General features: G+C 36.7%; 1 protein-coding gene across 3 annotated transcripts in view; it reads right to left on the bottom strand.

The window, feature by feature from the left end:
- Window positions 1-5211: 5211 nt before the first annotated feature.
- Window positions 5212-26114, bottom strand: part of COP1 (COP1 E3 ubiquitin ligase) — a 238708-nt gene continuing 217805 nt past the window's right edge. For all 3 annotated transcript variants that reach the window (XM_046682582.1, XM_046682583.1, XM_046682581.1), the window contains 2 exons: window positions 7723-7767; window positions 5212-5551 (listed from right to left, as the gene is read on the bottom strand). In XM_046682582.1, the coding sequence (XP_046538538.1) occupies window positions 5534-5551; window positions 7723-7767 (63 nt within the window). In that variant the 3' untranslated portion in view covers window positions 5212-5533. The remainder of the gene's footprint in view (window positions 5552-7722; window positions 7768-26114) is intronic.

The following is a 26114-nucleotide window of genomic DNA, read 5'->3' on the forward strand; positions in this document are numbered from 1 at the left end:
TCTAAGTCTCCACATAAGTGCTATGAGCTTGAGAAGCTTCAGACTCAGACAGGAAGTTTCAACAGCTCAGGATGAAAAAGCCAGAAAGGAAAGAAGGGGAAAAAAGTCAGCCTTGCAGAATATCCTCTGCTCTTCCACACTCAACAGGCTACCTTAAGCACACACCTTTTAGAGTATTCAGTGAAAATAATCTCAACCACAATCCTCTCAGGCATCTCTGTTCAAGGGGTAAGCATTGTAGAGATCTTCACGTTCTAATCCAACAGCAAAACGTCTGAAATGTCTTACTGCTTACTGAGCTTTCACAGAAAAGTGTGTCCTCTGGTGCTCTGAAAATGCACATACCAAGTTGCTACGCAACTCAACAAAAAGCAGCTTTTGGTCCTGAGGTGTGCTCTCCAAAATGGCCCCTCAGGTTCCCGTGCTGGAGACACCATGACGGACAGAGGACACGATCGTTGCAGAAACACTTTCACCCATGGGAACGCAAGCTCAGGCAAGACTGGATTTTTCATGGTTTTCTCTTCTTCCTGTCACTGCGGTACGGGGAGCACCTAGAACAGCGGTCAGCGAGCCAAGCACAGCTGGGAGGTTTTTTTTGTATGGCTATGAGCAATGAATGGTTTCTGCATTTTTAAACGCTTCAAAAATAATTTTACAAAATATTGTGACACATGACAAAATGAAATGACAAATTTCAGTGTCCATTCACACCGTTTCATTGGAACCCAGCCACACTCATTTGTTTACACTTTGTCAAGGGCTGCTTTCACACGCTACAATGTAGAGTTAACTGGTTGTGACAGACCGTACGGCCCACAAAGTCTAAAATATTCACTCTCTGGCCCTTTACAGAGAGTCTGCTGGGGCCGGCCCGGTGGCGCAGCAGTTAAGTGCACATGTTCCGCTTCGGTGGCCCAGGGTTCGCCAGTTTGGATCCCGGGTGTGGACATGGCACCACTTGGCAAGCCATGCTGTGGCAGGCGTCCCACATATAAAGTAGAGGAAGATGGGCACGGATGTCAGCTCAGGGCCAGGCTTCCTCAGCAAAAAAGAGGAGGACTGGCAGTAGTTAGCTCAGGGCTAATCTTCCTAAAAAAAAAAGGAAAAAAGAAAAAAACATCTGCTGACCCATAGCCTAGAAGAGACTACCTCATAGTAGGCACTCAAATTTTTGTTGAAACAATAGAACCACCATATGTAAGTGACTATATGACCTTCTTTATCCCTTTAGAGCAATAGCCTATATACACTACAGACCACTAACTGAGGATACCAAACATGGGAGTGCACTGAGTTATTACTAGTCTGCTATTCCATGGAAGATCACTCACAAAAAAGTTTCTGGGATAAAACATTCTCGCAGGTGTATAAAACTAAAGGTGAATTGTTACATTTTGAGTGTTTGCTTTGGTTCTTTCTCTTAAAACTCCTGAAGATTATTTTCTTATGTGGTTCTTCCAAAAGACTCTTAAACCTCTGGTCACAGATGAGCACCGACAGTACGGTAAAAGCAGTGCATATAGAAAAATCCATAAAATCATCTTCAGAGAGATTGTAAACATTTTACACAGTAATTGGTTAACCAGGACTGTTACCAACTTTGGGAACTTTAACTTAGAACTCAGGAGAATACCTGCCCGGTTCCAACCCAAGATCTCCTTCAGAACTTGGCACCAGGGAATTTGCATCTAACGCTGATCAAGGACGAAGGATTCATGGAGAAGTGAGAACAAACGAAAACCAGAAACAAGTAGAAAGATTTCTTGATTCTCATATTGAGAAGCTGCAACGACCTCAGGTAAAAAGAAGAAACAAATAACTGCAGGCACTCAGACACCTGAGTGACTGAACCACGAGGATGAGACTATGGACTTCGTTGTGTAATCTCTTATTAGCAGAGATGAGACTATCACTCTCGCTAAGTAGAATTTTGAGATAAATATGGAGTATGGAGGTTTACTCTCTTTTGAAAACTATACAATTTCTTAGTGCCAAAGTTCAGACTGTAACTTACATCTCCTGTAAACTCCATGTTTTCCTCTACGTTTTAAAAATACAACGGCTGGAACAGGTCATTGTGATTTTTTCTCTGTACTTCTCCAGGTTTCACTCATACTACTGTCTTGCACTTTGTTTTGTATACACTGGATTTATCCCCATACCTTCTTTTTGATAAACTTTTAATTTTAGAACAGCTTTTTTTTTTTGATTTACAGAGAAGTTGAAAAGAAAGCAAGAGTTCCTATATATCCTACACTCAGTTTCCTCTACTAACATCTTTAGTATGGTACGTTTGTTACAATAATGAATCAATACTGATACATTAATATCGACTGAAGTCCATACTTCATTCAGATGTCCTGAGTTTTCTGTAACGTCCTTTTCTGTTTCAGGATCCCGTCCAGGATACCACATTACATTTAGTCATGTCTCTTTACGCTCCTCAGGGCTGTGGCAGTTCCTCACTTTCCTTGTTTTGATGACCTTGACAGTTGTGAGCACTGGTCAGGTATTCAGCAGGATGTCCTTCAAAAGGGATTTATCTGACATTTTTCTCATTTATGATGAGAAATGAGATCACCTTCCCAATTGCACCTTCCTAATTGTACTCTTGCCCTCATCTATCCATTCACCATAAATGAGATCATCCTATTCCATTTAACCCTTCCTTTTAACTGCTTTTATAACAAAACTCAAATTCTCAACCATGCCCTAGAAGTCTCCAAATATCTATTAGGCTCCTCCAACTCTTTGAACTCATCCCATTCTCGTCTCTTCCTTGGGTACCAAGGTCCAGCCATGCTCACCTTTCTCGAGTGTAGCTCAGTCCCATAATCTTTTTGATGTCTAGTAGCTCAATCTTCTTAGAAGAACTTTACAAAGTTCTTTAATCTTTAATGTTTCTTATGCATGAGTTGTGTGCCTAAGAACAAAGGCAACTCTAAGAAACCCCTACAAATATACTGAAATCAAGATTAGATTGAAACATAAAAACCCATATTCTTCTTGAGTTAGAAGTTTTTTTGGTGTTAAATTGTACATTATCTTTAAGCTTTACTTAATTATTGTTATTTTTCCAAGGAATAGTAAAATTAGTTTGATGTTGACATCCTGCAAAGATTAACTCAAATTTAAAAACTTGTTCCTCACTATTTACAAGAAAAAGTTATTTAAAATACAAATTTAAATAAAGCACTGCCTTCTTAAAATAATAATTTATTAAAAATCCTGTCCCTTTGATAACCAAAGGTACTTTATTGTATCCTTCCAAACATGGAAATTAACATGACCCTAACAATGCTGACACCTTGAAATAAAACATAAAACAAGTCAGACCAAATTAAAAACCATAATAATCTGCTTCTATTTAGATTCATTCAGAGAGGCATTAACTCTCTGCTTCCTATTTTGATGATTTTCTAGACACATCTGCCTAAATGAAGTTCTTTAAGTGAAGAATCTACATTTGAATATTCTTTCTACATTTTTGCAAAAGGTCATAAATTAATCTTGAAAATGAAGGCCAACTAATATTCTGGTTGATGACATGGGTAACTTTTGAATGACAGTGACCTTTCCTCTCAGAATTGAGTCCAAAAGTTTATCAGGATCTTCAGTCTCAGAGGTTAGTAAGATATAATTATCTTAAAGCTCTGAAAACTGAAAAATTTCACGTAAGTTTGAGGCAAGCTCATTTGGTGGTAAAAACTGACCTGAACTGATGCAAGACTATTTTTAGCCTTTATTAATCCCATATAATATGAACATTCATACATTTTACTGCAGAAATATTAATGTGTTTGATAATAGAGTATTTTTCCAGACTCTGTTGGAGAGTGTTGCATAATACATAGTATACTATGTACTCTATTACAAATCTACAACTGAAAAAGTTCTATATTCCAAAATGTATTTGGCCCAAGGGTTTCAGATAATGAAATGTGGACCTGTAGTAGGTTTCCATAATTTTGAGCAGAAGGATACAGTGGGATATTCTGATTACCCTTATCATTTATATAGTTATTCATACCAAGTTTCTCCAAGTGTCTGTTTTTATAAAATATGTGTGGAGTATAAATCTGCTTATATCTTTTTTAAAAAGTGCCCAGACTTTTAAAATGGCTCAAACAGAAAGCTTCACATTACTTTGGCTTGACCTGCTACTCCAACTATTAACTTCTCTCCTTTTACAGATTGAAAACAACTTACAAAATTAATTAGGCAGTCTAAGAGATCATATGGCTTAGAAATTTGTGTAATAGGGCTTCAACTTCTTTTTCTCTAAGTCAGGGGCTTGCAAACCATGACCTGTGGGCCAAAGCCACCCTTTTGCCTGTTTCACAGCTATGCCCATGTTTGCATACTGCCTGTGGCTGCTTTCCTGCTACAGTGGCAGAGTTGAGTGCTTGTGGCAGAGACCACATGACCTGCAAAGACTAAAATATTTACTCTCTTAGGGCTGGCCCCATGGTCGAGTGGTTAAGTCCGTGCACTCCGCTTTGGTGGCCAAGGGTTTCACCAGTTTGGATCCTGGGTGCCGACATGACACTGCTCATCAGGCCATGTTGAGGCGGCGTCCCGCATGCCACAACTAGAAGGACCCACAACTAAAATATACAACTATGTGCTGGGGGGTGGGTTGGGGAGAAAAAGCAGAAAAAAATTTTACTCTCTGGCCCTTTACGGAAAAAGCTTGCTGACCCCTGCTCTAACTCACTGTTCAGCCCAGGATGATACCAATAACTATGACCATCTGATAGCTATGATTTTATAAAATAAGTTGGTTTGTCTGTATTTAGGGCTTATGGTACATATAAATTACATTTCAAAGGCAAAGAAAGAGATAGCTGTCACAGACTGACATTCCCTTTCTGTCTGAACTGGTCTCAAGGTCAAAATTTTAGATCCTTGGCCAGATCCAGAGGGACTGAGGAGTATGGCACTGGCTGATGATATAAATCTAGTCAGAGAATGAAGTAAGGAATTCATAAGGCAAAGTTATCAATCTCCTCACCTACTGTAAACATTAAATTCACTGGAAGAAGTCCATACGCTTTATATTTTGTTTATGTTGATATGCATAATTCCAAAGAGGTTGAGAAGTGTGAACCTTACAGATTATTCACTGATACATTAATTCTATAGCTCATGTGCGCTACTTCTTGAAAAAATTCTCTCTTGCCACATTTGACAAAACTTTTCCAGCTCAACCGTGGCTCAATAAACTTTTATTATTTTTTGTTATTTTATTCAAAAGAATTTGTTTCCCTATCACAAAAATTAGATAACCACACCACCAACAGCAGCAAAGTCTGTGGAGTTACATTGATGGTGGAGAGTTCACTGGGTATTCCCAATGTCCCAAAGGTCACAGAGGAGAAAAAAAAGGAAAAGAAAAAATACTCAAAACAAATCCAAAACCCATGAGGACTTTGGGGAGAAACATCACACAACAGTCTCTGTCTTCTCTCATTGTCAACTGCAGATGTATTTCAGCGGGATCAAGTACAATTTAACTTGAGTAAACCCTTTATACCAACTCCAGCACCTAATGGGAGAAAAAAAGGAACAGTTCAATAAAATAGTTTTAAAATATAGAAAGAGTTTAATGAATCTTTAGTATACTATAAACGGAGAACCAAATAACTTTTCTCAACTGCTAAAATGCCAAAGAATTTGAAGGGATAAGACATTAATCCTTTCTTACTTCCAATTCAACAGCTGCACGAACTCTTTCAGATTAGTTATTTACAAGTTAACTAGGGAGCCTTCAAAGTAAACTATATAAAACAAATGGATAAATGAACTGGCTGATGCATAACATGGATATAACATTTTTGAGATATATGTTATCTTTCCATGTTCTTAAGAAAATTTTAAGTACTGCTGTTTAGGATTTTAATCTATTTATTTCTTCCATTGATAAACAGTTTATAGTGATCAAGGTTTACAGGATCTGAAATCTTGCCTTTTCCTATTGATTCATTCATTTTCTAGTCAATCATCCGGTGTCAAGATATTTTGTTAGTTATTAAAGTAGTATCTTGCCCCACAAGAAAGTTGTGATATTGCTAAAACTATAAATACGAAGCAGCAATCATCAGTTATAAAAAGATTAGAAGAAATGGCTAAGAATGTACATAGAACAACGCAGACAATTATGAGACACTGTCAAAAAGGACTATGTTGCATGGAGACTGCAATTCTAGGTGGCAAGGAATTAAAGGAGGAACTTCTCCCCTCCTCCTCTGCTAAGGCATGACTTACACTTGTGTTTCCATAATGCTTTTTGTCTTTATATTTGGCAAACAGGCTACCAAAATAAGAGGTCAATGCTGTTGAGCAAAATCTTAAGATTTGTCACTGAGATTCTATAAGTGCATCTGTAGCTTTGAGCTTCTGCAGATATGTTAGCAATCCCAATCGCCACAAAGGCCAAACTTGTTGAAGAATAAGGTGCAGCTTTTTCAATATATGCCTTGCCATGAGAGTAAGAGAGAGAGAGACTTTAGAGACAGTAGAGAGCCACTTAAAACAGAGATTCTAAGATCTTCTACCATCTTGCCTGAGTCTTCTAGAACATAATGCTGATCACAGTTCAAAAGCCTGGCTCTCATTTAAGTTGCCCATGTCTCTCTAATCAGGCTTTCCAAATAGAGAAACTAGCTGCACACAAAGCAGTGCACCATGTATACTACTTTGACTGGCTAACAGTGCAGTTCTTCTGCTTTGAGCTTGCTTATTTCATCTCTGATGGACAATATGTTAGGCTTGGATTTGCTCCCTTGGGTGCTGGGTCATTCTCTACTCAGGATGAGTGGAAAGGAAGCCATGGCAAAATCAATGCTAAGTGGCAGGGGAAATAGATAAATATTAAAAAAAAAAAAAAACAAAAACAAGTCCTGATATTCCTATATCAGCAGAGAATGTGTGGAAAGAACTGGTAGTCACAGAATAAGTCCTTATCAAACCCATGTACTAAACCTCCTCCAAAATGGTGTTTTGTTTAAAAAGTTCACTGCTTAGCTCTGGATTTATTTATCCAATGTATCATGCCCAAGTGATAAATATACAGTGGTACAAATTAAACAAAATTTCTACTCTCTTGGGAGCTCCTAACTAGAAAAAAACAATGTATGAATTTGTGACTGAGACTGTGTACCAAGAGACATGTAAGTTTGCAGATTACACAAATGGCATGATTACAAGATAAATCAATTTTCAATTGATCACCGAAATATCTTTTCTACCCTTGGCAACTGAGGAAAAACTTACTTGTCAGGGAAGAGAAGGAAGAGAAACATGTGGAAGAGGAGAGTAAAAGAAGAGTGAGAGATTTTTAAATCTGGTGAACGTCTAAGCATCTCCGGCTACGTCTTGGACCTTGTGCACTGAACGCCCTGTGGGGCAGCTGCACTGGCATAAGAGAAGCTAAATGGTGCTTGGCCCACAGTGAATGCTTAAGAGTCTTCCTCTGATTTTCATTCTGACCACCTATCAATCCATTCAGCATTCACATAACGTCTAACAAGTACTGTCATCTTCTCCAGAGCTGCAAGCTACCTATTCTTTTCCCTTCAATCAAAGCCATTTCCAAGCAGACAGAGACCCATGATCTGGAATGACCTCTAAGGCCCAGTATAACTCTATATTTCCATGTTATGGTTATAGTCTAAAAATGGATCTGAGTTTAAAATAGAGATGGATAAAATAGCTTACCTTAATTGTACCCTGACTGTTAGCAGCAATCAGCACATTGGACTCCTAGAAAAGAACAAGAACTTTTAAAGTACAGAGAAGGATTTCCTGGAGGGCAGTACAAGAGAATGATTTCCGCTTTGTTCTTCTTTCTTCACTTTAAGACAACAACAGAATCTAAAGTGGAGAACCAACTTCAGCATGTTTTCAACTGTGAATTTTAAACACAAAATTTATATTTTGATGATTAAATTTTAACAAAAAAATAAAGTTGGAAGCAGAGTAGAAAACTTTTAAATGTAAAGAAAAATAAACAGATTCCCAAGAGAAACAAAGACTGAAATAAAATATAAATAAGAATAACTTGAGAAAAATAAAGTGCACAATCCTTTCCACACAAACCTCCCCCTTCATTCACTTTCTCCCATAAAACACCAGTAAGTGATGTAAATGCTGCCAACATCTTTGGCATAAATCTCTATGGATAGCTATTTGGTATTAAGAAAACAAAAAAATGTGAATATTCATCTGGGAGAAGGAAGGCTATCTTTCTTTTTAATTATTCTATCACCCAGTATTAGTAACCTCGATGATTACTTGAAATAGAATGCACATGGTAACGTATTTTTTATATCCTAAGCCTTAGGAAAAAAACGATTTCTCTGGAAAGTAGGAAGGGTGGGAAAAGGAACAGACATGACTGAGTTTCCCAGAGAGAATCTCATTAAGTAGGCAGAGTTAGGACATGCCTTCTGCAGGAAACAGAGTCCAATAGAGCTCTGATACATGGAAGTAGACAGAAGTCTTTTTGCTTTTCAGAGTAGGCAGCTAAAAGGAGGTAAACGGACTCAAAACTGCCACAGGGCCACATGGCTGATGGAAAGACTAAGTCCAAATAATAGCTATGAGAAACAGATGAAGTGGTCAAACCTCAACGAAGGACAGGACCTGCCCGAATATCCTACAGGCTTCATGGTAAAGTGATGAAGAAAACTCTTAATGAGTATGCTTGGAAAGCGACTTCAGTCAATCTGAGGTAAATGGCAGTTTCTTTGATATAAGAAATCTGTGCTCTGCAAACTTATAAATTTCTATTTTTTAACTTTCCCTTTGATTCCCGTTAAGGGTACTTTTGAAAAACGTTCATCTTGTTGCTAGTGGTCTAAGAGGAAATAAATAACTTTTTCTACTATCCTCCCCAACTTTTCGGATCAGAATATTCCTTGGATGTAGTCAGTAGTGACAGCATCAATGGACATAGTTGTATCAAGAAGGAATAAAGACATGGTTTTCTGAGGGTGGGCATGGGAAATGCTGACGACGGTGTTCAGGTCACACGATCCTAAAATATGGCACCTTAGCATACTATTTTAAGCAGAAGGAATCTGAGAAAACGGCAGAAGCAGGAAGGGCTCTCTGACCTCCCACCCCTCTCACCATTTTCCCCTGAGTCAGGTTATAAAACCCTCCTGTGAGAGGTGCCCTCCCTATACGCAGAGTAAAGGAGCATCCTTATTGCCAGAGACAAAGGGATCCAAGAAGAATCCAAACAGGCCTTGCTAGGTCTCCCCTGGCTTACAACAATTACCTCATACTGCCTGCCCTGTCACATTTCTACATGACTGTCCACTCTTCATCAAACCTAGCGTAAAATACACAGGTCTGTTTCTTTGGGTCGTCATTTCCTTAAAGGCTCCCATGTCACATAAAACTTACATTAAATAAATTTGCATGCTTTTCTCCTGTTAATTTGTCTCTGTCAGTTTAATTTTCAGATCTAGCCAGGGAACCCAAGAGGGTTAGGAAATTTTTTCCTCCCCTACACTATTTTCCTAGCTGAGATTTTCCTTTAAATCAGCACACGTATTCTTGAAAATAGTAACATGGGTAATATAGTATTCTCTATTAGAATTAGTTTCAAAATTCACTTTGAGGAAATTATGGGCTACTTCTAGGACTGAATGTGCATAGAATTAATGATTCCACGGGGGGTGGAGGGTGGGGTGGGATGACGGGGCAGAAAGATAAATTTGAGACTTATCTACTCTTTGAGTGACCTGAGTTCAGAAAGTGGTTGGAGTGAGTTTTGGGTATCCTTAGGGTAATAAGTCACTTGGCTGGTCAAGAGGCAGAATTCCTATGCCTGCCTCAGAAAACAACAGAATGAGGCACTGTGTGGTGCAATACGGATTTCTTTCTAGCAAGAACTTTAAACAACCTCTGTGATATCACAACTGCCACCAGAGAACCCAGAAACGATTCTTCTGTGAACACTATCCAGAAATGAAGCTACAAATAGCACGGATCAATCTAGTTCCTGCTTGAGGAAAGACTGCAGACTCTAAGAAAGCTACTGCCACTATCATTAGATGCTGCAGTCACCAGAAACTGCTCCTTCTGCTATGAGAATACAACGTCAGGATGATGAAAAATTTATAGCCCAAACCTCTCTCTTTCTGCCATTTTGGTTCTAGTTACCTTTGCATACAAAGGAGGAAGGCAGAGAAACCTGGTGGAGATGAGGACTCAGACTAGGGTGGGGGGAATCCACTTCTGCCTGTTAGAGAGATCACATATTACATAATTCAAAATTCTAATTCTTGGTAGAAGGAAAGCTTGGAAAAGTGTGGTATACTACCATACAATAACAAAGATTAGGCTCAATATAAATAAGAGAACCTAATCTAGTTAAATCACTACATAAGAGGGGTTTGAAGCCTGTGCAGTTACTACACTAAATCCAAGAAGGAAGACATCTGATAACTATCTAATGTGAACAAACAATGTCATTTTGTGACCTCAGGACTACTGTGGCATTAATAGGTGATGCCATATTAGATGTTACTGGAAGGTTAACTCTAAAGACCTTTACCTGTGGAGACAGACAAATATCTCATTATTAATAAGCCAACACAGGAAGTGACTGCCCAGTTGGAATTGTCTTTTGGGACTAACATACAGGTGGACAGACTCTCCTAAGAATTCTCAGAAACACTCAAAAGCTATTCAAATTGACAAACAACGAAGTAAAAATAATAGCTTCACATCTCAGTATGCCCCTCCCTCCAAAGACCATGAACTTATTTATAAAAAAGAGATTTAGGATTAAACTGTCTTTCAGATAGTCAGATATTGGCTTAAGATAAAATAATTTTTGCAGAAAAATAAAACCAGGTATTTTACTTCAGCATGGAAGAAAAGAAGTTACAGTATAAGATTATTACTGTAGGTTTTGAGTGATTCTTGTTTACATTTTGAATGACTGGTAATTCTTAGCTGTAACTGCAGTCTGCCAGAGCTCTAATGTAAATAAGTTCTGGTTCAATGGGGTGTTTTTGTAGGTTTGTTTGTTTTTTGGTGAGGAAGATTGGCCCTGAGCTAACATCTGTAGTCAATCTTCCTCTTTCTGCTTGAGGAAGAATGGTCCTCCGGTAAGATCTGTGCTAATCCTCCACTATTTTGTATGTGGGACAGGCAGTGTCAACAACAGTGTGGCAACAGCATGGCTTGATGAGTAGTGTGTACGTCTACTCATTATGGCATCCAAACCCGTGAATCCCAGGCCACCAAGTGGAATGTGCACACTTAACCACTATACCACCGGACTGGCCTGTCAATGGGTTGTTTGTACTTGCCAAACAAAATAAAAATGCCAGGGGCCGGCCCAGTGGCGCAGCAGTTCAGTTCGCACATTCCACTTCGGTGGCCTGGGGTTCACTGGTTCGGATCCCCGGTGCGGACATGGTAGCGCTTGGCAAGCCATGCTGTGGCAGGCATCCCACATATAAAGTAGAGGAAGATGGGCATGGATGTTAGCTCAGGGTCAGTTTTCCTCAGCAAAAAGAGGAGGACTGGCGGCAGATGTTAGCTCAGGGCTAATCTTCCTTAAGATAAATAAACAAAGGAATAAATAAAATAAAAACGCCAGCCACTAAATCTCATTATTTTCTCCCTCTTTCTTGGAGACCGGCAGTTTTGCTGGAAAACTCTCTCAAGGTTTAGGTAATAATGTACCTGTTATTTTCTTCTTAATATAAAGAGATTAAGTAACGACAATGGAAAAACTAGCAGCAAGTCTTTTAAAGAAATAGAAGATACATACACAAACATACACCAACTTGCTTATAAAGCTAGTGATAATACTAACTTATATTGAAACAAAACGAGCACCCACTGGAACAGTTTTCTCTTTGCTAGCTTGCTTATAAAAGTGCCTATATAGCTAATACATTAAAATCCTGAGCAAGTTGAGAAATAACAATTATTCACTTAGTTTGCAATTGGGGTATTTATTCCTAGATATAGGTATAATTGATTTCAAATGTGAGTTAGTTTTACTATAGATATAAAAATGTAAAAAAACAAACTTTCAGTTCTTGCCATGACAGAATAAATGGAATGGCTTGCTCTCTTACTATAAACGACTAGAAAACTGAACAAAATATATAAGATAATATTGGACAATGGGCAGTGCAGAACTGTGATCCCTAGGAGAAGAGAAACAAATGAGGTGAGTCCTATAATCACCCTGGCTTTCTGCTTGAAGGGAATTTCTGGACCCCACAGTAAGAAGGGGAATCCAAATAGAGCACAGGAATCTAAGCAGACCACAGCGGACTCACTAAGTTGCGGAGACAGAGATGGAAGTTCAGGGTATCTGTAGGGCAGCTGGAACCTGTAGGGCAAAGCACCATAGAGGAGAAAGCTACGTGAAGTAGAGCTCCAGGAATCTGCACAGAGGTCCTCTTGACTGTATGTCAGAATAATAAACTGCACATGCATAAGGTGAAACTACAGAAGGCCAGGAAAATGACAATGAACAGAGAAAGTACAACTATTGAGAATCTATAACATTAACCAACGCTGGAGTTCACACAGGGTTAGGAGTTGTCTGAATTTGACCAGCCAGAGTCAAGAGACCTCAATGAATACTCAGGGCATTTAGCAGAGTCCCCAGAAGGGCCATGCTTTACTAGTAGGGCTAAACTAGCCTAAAGTAAATGCTTCTGTAGACCATGGATGGGCAAACTGTAGTCTATGGACCAAATCCAGCCCACTGCTTGTATTTCGTATTTCAGTCTTACTGGAACACAGCCACAGTCACTTGTTTATATATTGTCTAAGGTTGCTCTTATACTACGGTAGGAGAGTTGAGGAGCTGCAACAGAGACATCATGGCCTACAAAGCCTCAAATATTTGCAATGTGGTCCTTTAAGAAAAAGCTTACTGCTACTTCAGAGTCACCCTGATAAAGTTTAAAAACAAGAGTCAAAAGAATCAAGTTTATCTCCAAAAACTTAACTTTTCGCCAAAACAAACTTCAATACTCTTTAAAAAGATTCAACAAAATCCAGACATTCAACAATGAAGCATTCACAATATACAGCATTCAAGAGGCAAAAAGCATGACCTATAACCAGGAAAACAAACAAACAAAATCAATGAATAGAAACAGATCCAGAAATGACAGAGACAATGGAGGTAGCAAATGAGGACTTTTAAAGCAAGTATAATTATGTTCAAGTACGTAAAGGAAACAATAAACTTAATGAGAAAAGAAATGGAAGACATAATTATAAAAACCAAATGGAATTTTTCCACATGAAAAATATATACTATCTGAAATGAAAAATTCACTGGATGGGCATAACAACAGAAGAGACACCAATAAATAAAGCACCAACAAATTTGCCAACACTGGGAAAAAGAATCCAAATTGAAGAAGAGGGGAACAAAGCTGGGAAGGAAAAAAAAAACATTCATATTTTAGTGACCAATAGGACAACATGCAATCTAAAACTTTGTAATTGGAATCCCAAATGGAGGAGAAGACACAGAAAAATTATATGATAATATAAGGCTAAAGGTTTTCCAAACATGAAAACTATAAACCCACAAATCTAAGAAGCTTAATATCCAAGCAGGAAAAAAAAAAAAAAAAAGAAAGACCACATCAAGGCACATTATAAACTGCAAAAAAAAGAGTAAGAAAGAGAAAATCTTGAAACTGCCAGAGGACAAAGACACACATTATATAGAGAGGAACAAGACTACCAATTTGCCATCAGAAGCAATGCAAGCCAGTAAGACGATATCTTTAAGACGAAGAAAAAAGAAAATTGTCAATCTAGAAATATTATTCAAAAATAAAGATATTTTCAGGTAAACTAAAGCTGAGCTAGCAGCAGATCTGTGCTGTAAGAAATTGTTAAAGGAAGTTCTTGTACCACATGAAAACTCAGATCTAAACAAAAGGATGAAGAGCGCTGGAAATGATCAATATGTGTATAAATATAAAAGATACCTACTTCCTTGGTTTTTATTTTCTTAATAATTTTCTATTTAAAGTAGAAATAATAACAATGTATTATGATTATTCTAACACAGAAGTAACATGTATGATAGCAGAAGTACACAGGATAAAAGGAGAAAAGAGAAGTCTGTTATTGTAAGGTTCTTCCATAACACACAAAGTGGTGTAATCTGAAGGCAGATTGTGATAAGTTAAACATGAATATTATAAACTTTAGAGAAACTACTAGAAAAGTAAAAGAAATAGTATAGCTAGTAAGCTAGTAAAGGAGATTAAAGTGAATTCTAAAAATACTCAAAGAAAAAAGGAAATAGAATGAGGAACATGGGGACATAGAACAGACAGGACAGATAGCAAGATGACACACAAATACCCAACAATATTGAAAAGTAAATGTAAGTGGTCTAAATACTATAATTGAAAGGCAGAAATATAAGACTTCCTAAAAGAGCGAGACCAACTCTATGATATCCACACGAAATACCCACTGAAGAAAAAAGACGTAAAAGGAGAAGAAAAATATATCATGCAAACATTAATCTTAAGAAAGCTGGGATGGCTCTACTAATATAGAAAAAGTAGACTTCAGGACAGGGAATATGACCAGGGATAAAGAGAGACATTTTATAATTAAATAAGGGTCAACTTATTTTTTAAAAAAATCCTAAATGCATATTTATCTAAATCAGAGCATCAAAATACACGAAGCAAATACTGACAGAACTGAATGGAACAGATAAACCCACACTTGTGTTTGGAGATTTCAACACTCTTCTGTCAAAACTTCAAAGAATAAGTAGACAGAAAATCAATAAAGATATAAAAGACTTGAATAATACTATCAAAAACAAATTAAGCAAATTAATATTTACATAACATATTACTTAAGGGGCAAAAATATGCATTATTTTCAAGGACATCTGAACTATTCAGCAAGAGAAGCATGTGCCAGACCATTAAACAAACTTCAATAGATTTAAAGACTGAAATTATACAAGTATGTTTTCTGACCAAACAGAAGCAAAGTAGAAAACAACAACAAAAAGACACTTGGAAAAATCCCCAAATATTTGGAAATTAAAAAACACACTCTTAAATAACCCAGGGCTCAAATAAGAACTCACAGGGAAATGAGAAACTATATTGAACTAAAAGATAATGAAAACATAACATATTAAAATTTGTATAATGCAGCTATAACAATGTTTAGATAGAAAATTATATCTCTAAATGCTTATATTAGTGAAGCAAAAAGGTTTAACATCAATGATGCAATAACTTTCAGCTTAAGAAGCTAGGAATAAAGCAAAGTACACACAGCATAAGTATAAACATGGTAGTAATAAAGAGTAGAAATCAAAAAAATAAAAACACGAAAACAGATAAAAATTATTAAAACCAAACTAATTCTTGAAACAAAATTGATATATCTCCACAAAAACAGAGAGAAAGTATACGTTAACAATATCAGAATGAATGAGGGGATATCACTAGACATCTACGGATATTAAAAAGATAGAGAACTAATATAAACAACTTTATGCCAATAAAATTGACAGATAATGAATAAATTGTATGAAAGATGCAAATTCCTAAAGATGACAGAAGAAAGTAAGTCAGAAAATAGAGAAGGAACACTTCCAAATGCAGTTTATAAGTCAAACAAAGCTAGAGAAAGACATTATTTAAAAAATTACAGACTAATTGCCTTCATAAACAGATGTCAAAACTCAACAAAATACCCGTAACAGATTTCAGTGATATTGAAAAAGAATAATGCATCATGCCCAAATGGAATTTATCCAGATTAAAGAAAAAATAATGAATGCAATTCGCCGCCTTAGCAGAAAAGAAGAGAAAAATCATGTAATCACAATCGACACAGAAAATGCAACGGACAGAATTCAATACCTATTCATAATAAAAACTCTCAGCAAACTAAGAACAGAAAGAAATTTCCTCGAGGTGATAAGGAACACCTATGAAAAACTTCCAGCTAATGTTATACTTAATAGTGAAATGTTGAACTCTTTCTTCTCAGACTAGGAGCAAGGGGAGGATGCTTGCTTTCACCACTTCTATTTAAGACTGTTATTAGAGGTCGTACCCAGTGCAACAGTCAAGGAAAAGAAAGAAAAAGCACACAGATCAGAAATGAAAAGTAAAATTGTATTTATTTGTAAATGACATGATTGCCTACGTTGAAAATCTTAACAAATCTTAAAAAAAGCTACTAGAATAAATGGAGCTAGCAGGGTTGTCAGATAAAAGTCATTACATCAAAGACAATATATTTCTGTAAGTTAGGAATGAATAATTAGCAAACAGAATTTTTTAAACAATCATTTATAATAGCATCAAAAACATGAACCAATTAGAGACAAACCTAAAATGTAAGTAAGACCTGCACACTGAAAATTCTAAAACAATGCTGAGAGATATTAAATAAAATCTAAATAAATTGACAGATATATCAAGTTCATGGACCAGAGGCTCCCATAAAATAAGGATGGTTTTATGTGTAAGCCTTGGTACCCATGATGATAAACAACATTTTTCTTAACCAGAAGTAATATAAACCTATTAAACAAACTCAGAATATACCCCTTTCCTTAGTTTCTTTTTCCAAATGTTAAGTTTGTATTAAACTGACTTCTCCTTCTCTCAGAATAAGAATATTGAATAATTTTACAGAAAAAATGGAAACAAAAAAGATTTTACATTAATGAATTTGAATATTTAAACCAAGTGGAAAAATTCCTATAAAAAACTTACCAAAATCAATCAAGAAGACATAAGAAACATGAATCATCCTACAGGCATTGAAAAAAAGAATCAGCTGTCAAAAATTTTTTCTACCTCAGGCTTACACGACTTTACCTACAAGTTCAACCAAATATTCAAGAAAGGAGTAATTCTAATCTTAGAGAAATTTTTCCATAGAAAAGAAAGGATCATGCCTTAACTTGTTTTATGAAGCTAACATAACTATGAAATCAAAATGTGGCAAGGGCAAGGCAAAAAAGGAAGACTACAAGCCAATGTTATTCAGGAAAATATATTTAAAAATCCTACCAAAAACATAGTAACAAGAAAATTTTAACAATATATAAGGATAATATATCTTGACCAAATTGCACTTATTCCAATCATGTAAGATTGGATTAATACTAGATATAAAAATGTTATCACATCAATATTTAAAAGAAAAATATTACATTATCCTCAATAAATAGAAAAGAAAGCAATAATAAGGTAAGAACTCTTAGCAAGCTGAAAATGGAAAGAAACTATCTTATAAGTGTATCTACAAAAATCCTAGAGCAGACATTGCACATAGGGGTGACATATTTGAAAGTTTTCCCTATGTAACAAGAGAAGGATGACAGATACCATTACGTCTATTCAACTTTATACTAGAGGTCCTGGCCATTGGAATAAGGCAAAACAAATAAAAGATATAAAGAAATAAAAATTGGAAAGGTAGAGATTAACCTTTCATTGTTTGTTGATCATATTATTGTATATATAAAAAATCAGAGTGTAGAAATGGATAATCAAAATTAAAAAGAGAGTGTAGCAAGACTGCTGGATTAAAAAATGGGAACAATAATGCACCATTCCTTAGGGATTGTTGTCACAGCTTTCTTTCTCTCTTAAAAAAAATTATAAGCATCATGGCACAGTGAGCTCTTCCCAGCAACTCCCTACCCAAAATACAATGAAAAGAACATTTATAAACCAACAGAGGGCATTCACACAATGAAATAAATGTCTGAGAGACCCACACAGCCATACCTCTGAAGGTGGAGGGACTGGACCGACTGGAAAGAACTAAGGGGATCTCCTCTTGCTCCCCAAATGGCAGCAATCTAGGGCATGGGACTGAGAGTGGCAGGCGGCACAAGACTCTGAGCAGGGAGAGGAAGGGCAGCCCCTGCATGAATGTCTTCACCAAGTAGAGCAGCCCAGGAGAGCAGACAGCAGATGCAGAGCAGGAACGCCCAGGAACAGACACACAAAAGAAAGCACCCCTCCCCTCCTGCCTGAGGCAACAACAGCCAGTGGGCAAACACAGATGGCACTATCAGCACAGGTTCGAAAGGACAGACACAGCTGCCAGGGATTGCAGCAGGCTCAGAAGACATAGCTCCTGCCACCCTCCCTGAATGGCAGCAGACGCAATCTGAGACCAGATACTACCACTATTCAATGGCAGAGTCCACCATAGCAAATAGCACAAAGAGGTATATTAACACTCCAGACCAGAAGGAAAATCCTGAAGTACCCAGACATCAATCCTGAAGGCACAAAAACTTAAAATCTAAATAGCAGAGAATTCAAAATAGCTATCATAAAAAAAAAAACTCAACAAGTTACAAGAAAACTCAGACACTTCAATAAAATCAGGAGCAAAATTAATGAATAAAGGGAACTCTTCACAAAAGAGATTGAAACTATAAAGAAAAAGGAATCAGAGATGTTGGAGATGAAAACACAATGGATGAGATTAAAAAAAGACCTGGACTCCCTGAATAACAGAGCTGACATTATGGAGGACAGAATAAGCAATCTGGAAGACAAAAATATAGAAATGCTTCAGATGGAGGAGGAGAGGGAAATGAGACTAAAAAGAAATGAAGAAATTCTCCGAGAAATATCCGACTCAATTAGGAAATGTAACATAAGAATTATACGTATTGCAGAAGGAGAAGACAGGGAGAAAGGAGAAGAGGACTTGTTCAAAGAAATAATAGCTGAGAACTTCCCAAACTTGGGGAAGCAGCTGGAACTATAAGTAAATGAAACTAAGAGAAATCCTAATTACCTAAATGTAAAAAGATCTTCTCCAAGGCATATATTAGTAAAACTGGAAAAGTCAATGACAAATAAAATATATTAAGGGCAGCAAGGTAGATGAAAATAACTTACAAAGGAACCCCTGTTAGCCTTTCAGTGGATTTCTCAGAAGAAACCTTACAGGCTAGGAGAGAGTGGAATAATATACTCAAATTTCTGAAAGAGAAAAACTTTCAGCCAATAATACTCTATCTAGCAAAAATATTCATCAGATATGATGGAGAAATAAAAATTTTCCCAAATAAACAAAAGCTGAGGGAGTTCATCACCACAAGACCCTCCCTACAAGAAAGACTCGAGAAGGTCATTCCTCATATTGAAAAAAAGGAGAAAGGGTTTACAAAGCCTTGAGCAAGGAGATAGACAGACAAAATCAGAAAATTGCAGCTCTCTATCAGAACAAATTAGCAAACATTTACTTACAACACTAAAGAGAAAGGGAAGGAAAACATCAAAAATAACTATAATTACTTTATTTTAACCACCAACTAACAACACAAAAAGGAATAAGTTGTGACACGTATTACTTAGACAGGGAAGAGAGAAGGGATAGAACCTACTTAGACTAAGGAAATAAGAGGCTATCAGAAAATGGACTATCTCATTTATGAGATCTTTTATACAAATCTCATGGTAACTACTAACCAAAAAAATCAGAACACAGACAACAAATGATAAATAAACAGAAAACTGAGAATACCATCACAGAGAACCACCAAACTGCACTGGCAATCAGAAATACCTGGGAGAAGAAACAAGGGAAATACAGAAAAACTGGAAAACAAGTGATAAAATGGCACTATTAAGCCCTCATATATCAATAATTACCTGAAATGTAAATGGACTGAATTCTCCAATCAAAAGACACAAAGTGGCAAGATGGATTACAATACAAGACCCAACAATATACTGCCTCCAGGAAACACATCTCAGCTCTAAAGACAAACACAGGCTCAGAGTGAAGGGATCAAAGATGGTACTCCAAGCCAACGACAAACAAAAGAAAGCAGGTGTTGCCAAACTTACACCAGACCAACTAGACCTCAAGATAAAACAGGCAATGAGAGACTAAGAAAGGCAGTATATAATGATAAAAGGGACACTCCACCAAGAGGATATAACACTTATAAATATATATGCACCTAACTCAGGTGCACCAAAGTACATAAAGCAACTATTAACAGACCTAAAAGGAGAAATTAGCAGCAACACAATAATAGTAGGGGATCTGAAAATCCCACTTACATCAATGGATAGATCATCCAGACAGAAAGTCAACAAGGAAACAGTGGAATTAAATGAAAAACTGGACCAGACGGACTTAATAGATATACATAGAATACTCCATCAAACATCAGAAGAATACACATTCTTCTCAAGTACATACAGAACATTCTCAAAGACAGACCATATGTTGGGGAAAAAAGGCAAGCCTCAATAAATTTAACAAGAGTGAAATCATATCAAGCATCTTTTCTGACCATAATGCTATGAAATTAGAAATCAACTACAAAAAAGAAGCTGGGAAAGTCATAAGTATGTGGAGACTAAATAACAAGCCACTGAACAACCGATGAATCATTGAAGAAAGTAAAGGAGAAATAAATAATATCTGGAGACAAATAGAAATGAAAATATACCATACAAACTCCTATGGGATGCAGCAAAAGCAATCCTAAGAGGGAAATTCATAGCAATACTTGCCCACCTTAACAAACAAGAAAAATCTCAAATAAGCAATCTTAAACCACACCTAACAGAATTAGAAGAACAAACAAAGCCCAAAGTCAGCAGAAGGAGGAAAATAAAAACTAGACCAGAAATACATGAAATTGAAACCAAAAGTACAGTAAAAAGGGTCAATGAAACTAAGAGATGGTTCTTTGAGAAGATAAACAAAATTGACAATCCCTTAGCCAGACTCACTAAGAAAAAGAGAAAAGGTACAAATAAATAAAATTAAAAATGAAAGATGAAAAATTACAATGGATACCACAGAAATACAAAGTATTATAAGAGAACAGTAAGAAAAACTATATGCCAACAAATTGGACAATCTAGAATAAATGGATGAATTCTTAGACTCATACTACCTTCCAAAATTGAAACAAGAAGAAATAGAGAATCTGAATAGACCAAACACAAGGAAAGAGATTGAAACAGTAACCAAAAACTCCCAAAAATAAAAGTCCAGGACCAGATAGCTTCTCTGAAGAATTCTACAAAACACTCAAAGAAGATTTAATACCTATCCTTCTCAAACTATTCCAAAAAATTGACAAAGATGGAACACTTCCTAACACATTCTATGAGGCCAACATCACCCTGATCCCAAAGCCAGACAAGGACAAGACAAAGCAGGAAAATTACAGGCCAATATCACTGATGAACACAGATGCAAAAATCCTCAACAAAATACTGGCAACCCAAATACAGCAATACATTAAAAAGATCATATACCATGATCAAGTAGGATTTATACTAGGCACGCAGGGATGGTTCACCATCCGCAAAGCAACCAACGTGATACATCACATTAACAAAATGAGGAATAAAAACCACATGATAATATCAATAGATGCAGAGAAAGCATTTGACAAGGTCCAACATCCATTTATGATAAAAACTCTCAATAAAATGGGTACAGAAGTACCTCAACATAATAAATGCCATATATGACAAACCTACAGCCAAAATCATACTCAATGGGGAAAAACTGAAAGCCATCCCTCCAAGAGCAGGAACAAGTCAAGGGTGCCCACTCTCACCACTCTTATTTCAACATAGTACTGGAGGTTTCGGCCAGAGCGATTAGGCAAGAAAAAGAAACCAAAGGTATCAAAAAGGCAATGAAGAAGTGAAACTCTCACAATTTGCAGATGACATAATTTTATATAGAGAAAATCTGAAAGAACTCATTGGAAAACTATTAGAAATAATCAACAACTACAGCCAAGCTGCAGGGAACAAAATCAACTTACAAAAATCAGTTGCATCTCTATACTCTAATAATGAACTAACAGAAAGAGAACTCAAGAATACAATTCCATTTACAATTGCAACAAAAAGAATAAAATATCTTGGAATATATTTAAGTAAGGAGATGAAAGACCTATACAATGAAAACTCTAAGACATCACTGAAAGAAATCGATGATGACATAAAGAAATGGAATGATATTCCACGCTCGTGGATTGAATGATAAACATGGTAAAAATGTCTATACTACCTAAAGCAATCTACAGATTCAGTCCCATCCCAATCAGAATCCCAGTGACATTCTTCACGGAAACAGAACAAAGAATCTAAAATTCATATGGGGCAACAAAAGACCTCAAATAGCTAAAGCAATCCTGAAATAAAAGAACAAAGCTGGAGGCATCACAATCTCTGACTTCAAAATATACTACAAAGCTATAGTAATCAAAACAGCAGGGTACTGGTACAAAAACAGGCACACAGATCAACGGAACAGAACTGAAAGCCCAGAAATAACACCACACATCTATGAACAGCTAATCAGCTAATCATTGTATGTAAGAACATAACAATGGAAAAAGGGAAGTCTCTTCAACAAACGGTGTTGGGGAAACTGGACAGCCACATGCAAAACAATGAAAGTAGACCATTCCCTTTCACCATATACAAAAAGTTAACTCAAAATGGATCAAAGACTTGAGGGTAAGATGTGAAATGATAAAACTCCTATAAGAAAATATAGGCAGTACACTCTTGGACATCAATCTTAGGAGGATCTTTTTGAATCCAATGTCTACTCAGCAAGAGAACTAAAAGAAAAAATAAACAAATGGGACTTCACCAGACTTAAGAGCTTCTGCAACACAAAGGAAACCAGGAACAAAATGAAAAGACAATCCACTAACTGGGAGAAAATATTTGCAAATCATATATCTGATAAGGGGTTATCTCCAAAATATAAAAAGAACTCATACAACTCAACAACAAAAAGACAAACCAATCAAACAATGGCCAGAGGATCTGAATAGACATTTTTCCAAAGAAGATATACAGATGGCCAACAGGCATATGAAAAGATGTTCAAAATCACTAACCATTAGGGAGATGCAAATCAAAACTACAGTGAGATATCACCTTACACCTGTTAGAATGGCTATAATTACCAAGACAAAAAAACAACAAATGTTGAGACGATGTGGAGAAAAGGGAACCCTCATACATCGCTGGTGGGAGTGCCAGCTGATGTAGCCACTATGGAAAACAGTATGGAGAGTTTTCAAAAAATTAAAAATAGAAATACTATACAACCCAGCTATTCCACTAACGGGTATTTATCCAAAGAACTTGAAATCAACAATTCAAAGAGACTTATGCACCCCTGTGTTCAATGCAGCATTATTCACAATAGCCAAGACAGACATGGAAGCTACCCAAGTGCCCACTGTGGAATACTACTCAGCTATAAAAAAGACAAAATAGCCCCATTTGCAACAACATGGATGGATCTTGAGGGTATTATGTTAAGCGAAATAAACCAGACAGAGAAAGACAAACACATATGATTTCATTCATATGTGGAAGGTAAACTAACACACGGACAAACGGAACAGATTAGTGGTTACCAGAGGAGAAGGGGGTCAGGGGGTGGGCATAAGGGGTTAAGGGGCACATATATACGGTGATTGACAAATAATAATGTACAACTTAAATTTCACAGTTATAAACTATTATGACCTCAATTAAAAAAATATTGTATGAATATGTAATACATACATGTGGTAAAAATTTAAACAGTACCAAAAAGGGGGGAAAAGTGAGTAACTGTCACCCGGCTGTTCTGAGTCCCTGAAGCAATGACTATGATCAAATGTGAAATCTTCCCAGATAAACTAGCATCATTACTGTGAACTTCAATTGTATGGTAGACCAAGTATACCTTCAGGGCTTTCTCAAGATGTAAAGAATCATGAACTTTTAGCTGGTGATTCTATTCTCTCCTTATCTTGAGTTTCAGGTAACAAGGAACCCACTTTCAACTTGGGATCTCATCCTTGTTAAAGTGACAAGTCATATTTTATATTCAATTTGAAGCCCCATGATCACCTAAGAGAGGCTCTGAGCTTCTCTTACAGAAAAAGCAACTTGAGAGAGTTCAATTCTGTTTCCCCACACATGTGAGCAAGTGGCCTGCAGGATAAAATGGGCCAGACTATACCAGACAATCTATCTCCCTAAAATCAAATTAACAAATCATGTAACAAAATATAGACAGAGTGGCGTAGTGGAATAAACAGTCACTGGAGTCAGAAACACTTGAGTTCGAAGCTCTAACATTCCCAAACTATGTCATCATGGACAAGTTACTTAACCTCTCTGAATCTCAGTCTCCTCAACCATAACATAAAACTGAGCTAATAGAGCTAATGGGAGGGGAAGGGAAGGAAAGTGGGAAATGAAGGGAAGAAATCTGAGTTAATAGAGTTGTTGTTGTGATCAAACAAGACACGTATGTAAATATCAGGCATACAGTATGTATTTTATAAGTGATCCTTTTTAAATGAGGGAAAGTTGATTCTAGCTGAGGCTAAAAGAAGAGTTTAAGAAAGAGGAAGTAGCCAAAATGGTCAAAAATCATGAGAAGATGAAAAAATTGCCTAGTAATAACAGGTTACTGGATTTGGGAATTAAATGGTATTGGTGACATCAAAAGCAACTCTACCTAATGGTCAAATCTGTAGCGTAAAGGGCCTTTCCACAAGTCCCTGAAGCTAACTCAGCCTTTAGAACTTGGCTTTGATGGAAGCTTCTGGAAAAATCTTTCCCTGATCTCCAAGGTGATAAAGTAACTCTCCAAATTACTTCCACAGAGAGAATAAATGCCCATTATCATAGCACGTTCATGATACAATAGTGGATTCAGCATAAAGTTTATTAATTTCATGCCATTTTATTCACTTATCATTATACATCCATTTATCATCATTAGGGTAGATATTATATGCCAGACACTGTGCTGGGTACTGGAGTTCTAAAGATGAGTAAGATATGATGTCTGGTCTTGAGATTATAGACTAGCAGGGGAAACAGATTTTTAAACAGAAAACTACTATATTATTATAAGAAATAGAAAGTTCAAAGGGGGAACTGCGGAAGCAAGAAGGGAAGTGATCCTCTACCTAGGAGAGACAAGAAAGGCTTCATAGATAAGGCCACAAATGGAACATGGAAGAATAACAGTTGAAATTCCTCAAGAGAAAGGACGGAAGATCTTTTAGGCAAAGACACAAGGTCATGAAAATGCAATGAGTTTGGAAAAAAATGGTGTTTTGGGATGATGAGAAATTGTTAATCAGCTTGTGTATCAGCTGATGAGATGAGAACAACAGGTTGGGGCAAATATGCAAACTAATTCTCCCAGACCAGAGTTAGGGTTTTATTTATGGATAACAAGGAGTCAGTGGCAAGGAAAAGACAGAACTAATTTTTCCACTGGTATTCTATTGCCTCAGTGATGTCTCACCCTCTCATCCCCATCCCTCAAGCACCTAGAGTCATCTTCTTTAATCCTATCCCTTAAAAAGCTCTTCAATTCACATGTATTAAGTTAAGCAAGTGAAATTCTTGGAGAAAGCAAAAAAGATTTTCAGGTTGTATGCTAATAGGGGGGAGAAAATAACTGTATCCTCAAACAAGGTGCAAAAGTTGCTTTTTTGAAGTGATTATACTGAAATACCTTTAAACATATTTGTAATATGTGAGGTTGACTTTAACATTTTTAAAAGGAAACTGAATACAGAAAAAATACTGATTAAGTTATTTAATAACCTAGCTAACTGGACTCTACTTTCAATCTCTTCTCATTACAATGTACTCTGCACATGCTATGAAAATGTTCTGGGGCTGGCCCCGTGGCCGAGTGGTTAAGTTCGTGTACTCCGCTGCAGGCAGTCCAGTGTTTCATTGGTTCGAATCCTGGGCGCGGACATGGTAACGCTCATCAAGCCACGTTGAGGCAGCGTCCCACATGCCACAACTAGAAGGACCCACAACTAAGAATATACAACTATGTACTGGGGGGCTTTGGGGAGAAAAAGGAAAAAAATAAAATCTTTAAAAAAAAAAAAAAAGAAAATGTTCTCATGTGATTGTCTCATCCCCCGTACCGCGGGCTTTAGGAGCTTACTAATGCATACAAAAGAAAGCCCACACTTTTTTTTGGTATGGCATTCAAGACTATATAATGTGGTACCTCTCCAGCCT

Source organism: Equus quagga, chromosome 13 (assembly GCF_021613505.1).
Source record: "Equus quagga isolate Etosha38 chromosome 13, UCLA_HA_Equagga_1.0, whole genome shotgun sequence".
Lineage (NCBI taxonomy): Eukaryota > Metazoa > Chordata > Mammalia > Perissodactyla > Equidae > Equus > Equus quagga.